The 5,036-nt window shown below is 37.4% G+C and overlaps 1 protein-coding gene across 1 annotated transcript in view; it reads right to left on the bottom strand.

Moving 5' to 3' along the window:
* Positions 1-1,127: 1,127 nt before the first annotated feature.
* The window catches only part of zranb1a (zinc finger, RAN-binding domain containing 1a), a 14,217-nt gene continuing 10,308 nt past the window's right edge, over positions 1,128-5,036 (bottom strand). The window contains exons 8-9 of the mRNA XM_073827964.1: positions 4,881-5,030; positions 1,128-1,949 (exon numbers count right to left, since the gene is read on the bottom strand). Of these exons, the coding sequence (XP_073684065.1) occupies positions 1,731-1,949; positions 4,881-5,030 (369 nt within the window). The 3' untranslated portion in view covers positions 1,128-1,730. The remainder of the gene's footprint in view (positions 1,950-4,880; positions 5,031-5,036) is intronic.

The raw sequence follows: 5,036 nt of genomic DNA on the forward strand, positions 1-5,036 counted from the left end.
TCCTGTGCGTATTAACACTCATTTTTCCAGCAAGGGTAACATACCTACGTCATTAAACCGCGGAAAAGTACCAAATTGTAGCAATTTTAATGACGTACAGAATGCAATGCCTCAGAAGATCCGATCTGCCTGTTTACATGACAATCGAATTGGCACATATCCCATTTATATCGGATTTATTTCCACATATGAATGAGGCCTGAAACTGATCTCGAAATATCCGAATGCATGCGTTTTTATCCGTTTACACTGTCATAGAACAAATCCGATCTGTGTCACATATGAGCAAAAAAATCGGAATTGGGTCGCATTTCTCCTCAGTGCGGCGCATGCGCAGTTAACAACAGCGCACGAGAGCGATTCATTGTTCAAAATACCGATTTTTTTTCCCACTAACAACCATGAATTTGCTGTACAGCCTTTAAATTTAAGTGGATCTTAATATGTATTAGAGTACCGAGTATCACTATTGACAATAACAGACAAATTAAAATGCCAGGGTGTGTTTTTGTGAGACTAACACTGATGAAATCTAATTATATGTTATGTAATTATGCGACAGAAATACTTTAAGTGAGACACTTGAGATGAATAGGGTTTAAACTAATTATATCAGCATTTTTCCCCAACTGACTGATTATATTAAGAATTTCAAACAAGATTTTTGGACCAATGTATATAAATAAATATGCAAATGAAATATGCACTAATTTACATACATTTCCAGAACATAAATCTGATTGGATGAAGGCTTGTTTGATTTTGTTGACTTTTATCAGAGGGGATTTTGGATTTATCTTTTTCATCATTCCATAAACAAGAAAATACTGCTGACAGACAGAAAACCAATGCTTTTTTACTTGTTTTTAGGAATAAAATATGATAAAAAAATCAGAATGAATACTATATGAACAAACCTCTCAGTAAAACCCTTTTGAAAAACTTTTGAAAAGTAGACTAAAATAAGATACTAAAGCAAAATAGACCAAAATCATGCCAGTGCATTAAAAAAACAAACAGTTTTTGCTTTAAAAAGATGAAGTATGAAGTGAATTATTTCTGTGGAATAATAATTCTGCTGCAATGATTAGACATTTTCAGGTGCAAAAAACGAGTCAGACAGAAGATGAGAGAGCAGACGTGTTTCTAGTTTAATGTTAAAGCCGTGTGATTCGCTCTCCTCTGTTTCGGAATCACCTGACGTCACAAATGAGGTACCAGATCACAGGGTCAACATGTCAGTAAACTCTTACAGGCGTCTTCATGTCTTTCCTCACAGTACGAGAGTCTGACGTCTGTAACACGAGGGTCAGTGTCCACTGAGAGAGAGAGGAAAGACATAAATAAATACAATCAAATGAACAAAACGCACACGTGTCGCGAGAGCAGAGAACAGAAACACTGGTGAGAAATGTGCACGTCTTCATACTGAATCGTTTAGTGTGAGTAAATCATAAACTCTGACTCCTGCATCAGATTCAAAGCCTCTAAAGAATATGTGCTTGGTGTAAGTGCTCCTCTAACACTCTCCTTTATTCTCCTCATTCCACACCCGAAGAGCCGCATGCAGCACGTCTAACGTACGAGGGATACAAACGTACAGAAATTCAAAAAACAAAATTCATTTGACTAAACACAAAGATTTTCAGCCCTCGCTGTCGTTGGGGGGGGGGGGTTGCATTCTGGGGAAGAGGGCGACTGTAAAACAGTGTTGAAATGGTTTAGGCCGGTCACTCGTCTTCCTCGTCCTCCTCGTCCTCGCCGTCGGAGAGCGTGGGACACGGCAGCATCTGTCGGTACCCGTCCAGCCATTTCTCCAGCATCTGCGTGATGAGCGGGTGATGTCTGCGTCTGCTGCTCTTCTGCATCGCCGCCAGCATCCCGCCGTCCGTCACGCAGCAGTCCAGCCAATCCCTGAGCAGACGCTCCTGCTGCTCCTCGCTGCCCATCTGAAAACACACACACATCAGTCTAACGCCCTGATCCATGCAAACACAGATTCGAACCAGTCAGAGTCATGCTTTGAGTCACATGCTCAGAGATGCTACATCTTGGTCTTGGCTCACAGAAGGACACGGGTTCGATTCCCAGGGAATGCATAAATTAAAATGCATAATTAAACTGAGAAAAACGCATACAAGGCTCTCCCCTCCATTCTGGACATTTTCCATCCATGATGCTCCAGTAAGGCCTCCAGCATCGTGAAGGACCTCACCCATCCCTCCCACAACCTCTTCCAGCTCCTGCCATCAGGTAGAAGGTACAGGAGTATCAAAGCTCGCTCTGTCAGATTGCTCAACAGCTTTTTCCCCCAGACTGTGAGAGCCCTCAACTCAGCCTTCTCCCCCAAACTCACTAAAAACTGTTGACAAATTCTCCGAAGTACAATTCTGAGTGTGCTACACACAGGTGAGTGGGCCGTACAAACCACCTGTAGTAACACACTTACGTACACTAGACACTTTATAATCACTTGCTGCTACAAAGACTTAATAAGACTGTATGTTTACTTGTTTTCTGCACTACAAATCCTTCTGCACTGTGTGCTGCTTCCCTCAAAATCCTTTATCTGCACAACCAAATGCACAAAATATCTCTTTTGCACAATCAAGTACAAAATATCTTTTCTGTTTGATTTCATGTACAGTATTTATGTAAAGTATTTGTATTCTCAGTCCTTGAATGTGTAGTCAACTACTTATTGTAGTTATATTATAGTATGTGTATAGTCAGATGGTTAAACTGTTGTATAGGTCTATAACTGCTTTTATTATACTTGTACTCTTTTCATGTTTATGTTATGTTTAACCAGTATGTAGCACCGTGGTCCTGCGAGACACGACATTTCGTTCCACTATATGTCCACACATGTAGCAGAATGACAATAAAGACTACTTGACTTGACTTGAAAGGAGTAGTTCACTTTCAGAACAAAAATGTACAGATAATGTACTCACCCCCTTGTCATCCAAGACGGTCATGTCTTTCTTTCTTCAGTCGTAAAGAAATTATGTTTTTTGAGGAAAACATTTCAGGATTTCTCTCCATATAGTGGACTTCTATGGTGCCCTGAGTTTGAACTTCCAAAATGCAGTTTAAATGCAGCTTCAAAGAGCTCTAAACGATCCCAGCCGAGGAAGAAGAGTCTTATCTAGCGAAATGAGATGTTATTTTCTAAAAACATTTACAAGTTATATACTTTTTAATCTCAAATGTTCATCTTGTCTAGCTCTGTGTGAACTCTGTATTCCGGTTCAATACAGTTAGGGTATGTCAAAAAACTCCCATTTCATTTTCTCCTCCAACTTCAGTGTTTATAAAGTGAACATGCAAAAAAGGTCAAACAGTGATGTAGGACGATTTTGAAGTTGGAGGAGAAAGCATTTGAGGTTAAAAAGTATATAACTTGTAATCGTTTCGCTAGATAAGACTCTTCTTCCTCGGCTGGGATCATTTAGAGTCCTTTGAAGCTGCATTTAAACTGCATTTTGGAAGTTCAAACTCAGGGCACCATAGAAGTCCACTATATGGAGAGAAATCCTGAAATGTTTTCCTCAAGAAACAATTTCTTTTCGACTGAAGAAAGAAAGACATGAACATCTTGGATGACAAGGGGGAGAGTACATTATCTGTTAATGTTTGTTCTGAAAGTAAACTACTTCTTTAATCTGTGAATAGCTGAAATTAGAAATGTCCAATACCACTTTTTCACATCCAGTATTGATAACGACGCTGCAGCTTTGCATATCTGCCGATGTTGATGCTAATATCCCATACCAGTAGTTTTTGTTTTGATCTCTTTAGAATATATACACTACAGCTCAAAAGTTCTGCTCATCAAGGCTGCATTTATTTGATTAAAAATACAGAAAAAAAATGTAATATTGCAAAATGTTATTACAATATAAAATAATGGTTTTTATTTTAATATACTTGAAAATACAATTTATTGCTGTGATGCAAAGCTGAATTTTCATCAGCTGTTACTCCAGTCTTCAGTGTCACATGATCCTTCAGAAATCGGTCTAATATACTGATTTATTATTAGAATAATCAATGTTGGAAACGGTTGTGCTGACAAATATTTTTTGTACTCTTTCATAAGTTACTAAGAACAGCATTTATACAAAATATAAATATTTTTTCTAACAATGTAAATCTATGATATCGCTTTATATTTATTGAACACATCCTTGGTGAATAAAAGTATTAATGTCATTCAAGAATAAAATTTTACTGATCCCAAACTTTTGAACATTAGTGTATATTGTTAGAAAACCTTTCTATTTAAAAAAAAGTTCTTTTTTTACCTTTTATTGATCAAAGAATCCTAAACAAAAAGTATCACAGGTTTCAAAAAAACATTAAGCAGCTTTTTTCAACACTAATAATAAATCAGAATATTAGAATGATTTCTGAAGAATCATGTGATGCTGAAGACTGGAGTAATGATGCTGAAAATTCATTTTGAATTACAGATATAAATTGAATTGTAATGCATATTAATATAGAAATACATTGTTTTACATCATAATAATTTTACAATATTACATTTTTCAGGGTTTTTTTTAATTCAAATGAACACAGCCTTGATGAGTATAAACTTATTTAAAAATCTTACTGATCCCAAATTTTATGCTGTAGTGTACGTCATTAAGAGGTTAACTACACACTGCTTAAATATGTTTAATATTTCAAATATGACAACCAAAATAATAGATATAAGGTATTATGGTAGTATGAAAGGCTTCAATGCAGACAGGCACAAAAAAAGAGTGAATGCAGCAAATGTTGCATCTACTCAACTCTTTACTCAACCTTATCCAACGAAATGCATGGATGTAAATGTGAACGTATTACTGTTTGACCAGTGTGTTTACCTCTTGTGCTGACAGGAAGTGAATCTGCAGTAGTTTCCTCTCACTGTCCACCAGCGGGAGGAAGGTGACGGTGACGTCGTCGTCAGTGTTGAGGTTGGCGCCTGCGCCGCGATTATCGTAGCCGTCGGTTTCCATGCCAACCAGAGCAGAGAAGTG

The sequence above is a fragment of the Garra rufa genome, chromosome 22 (genome assembly GCF_049309525.1).
Source record: "Garra rufa chromosome 22, GarRuf1.0, whole genome shotgun sequence".
In the NCBI taxonomy this organism is placed as follows: Eukaryota; Metazoa; Chordata; class Actinopteri; order Cypriniformes; family Cyprinidae; genus Garra; species Garra rufa.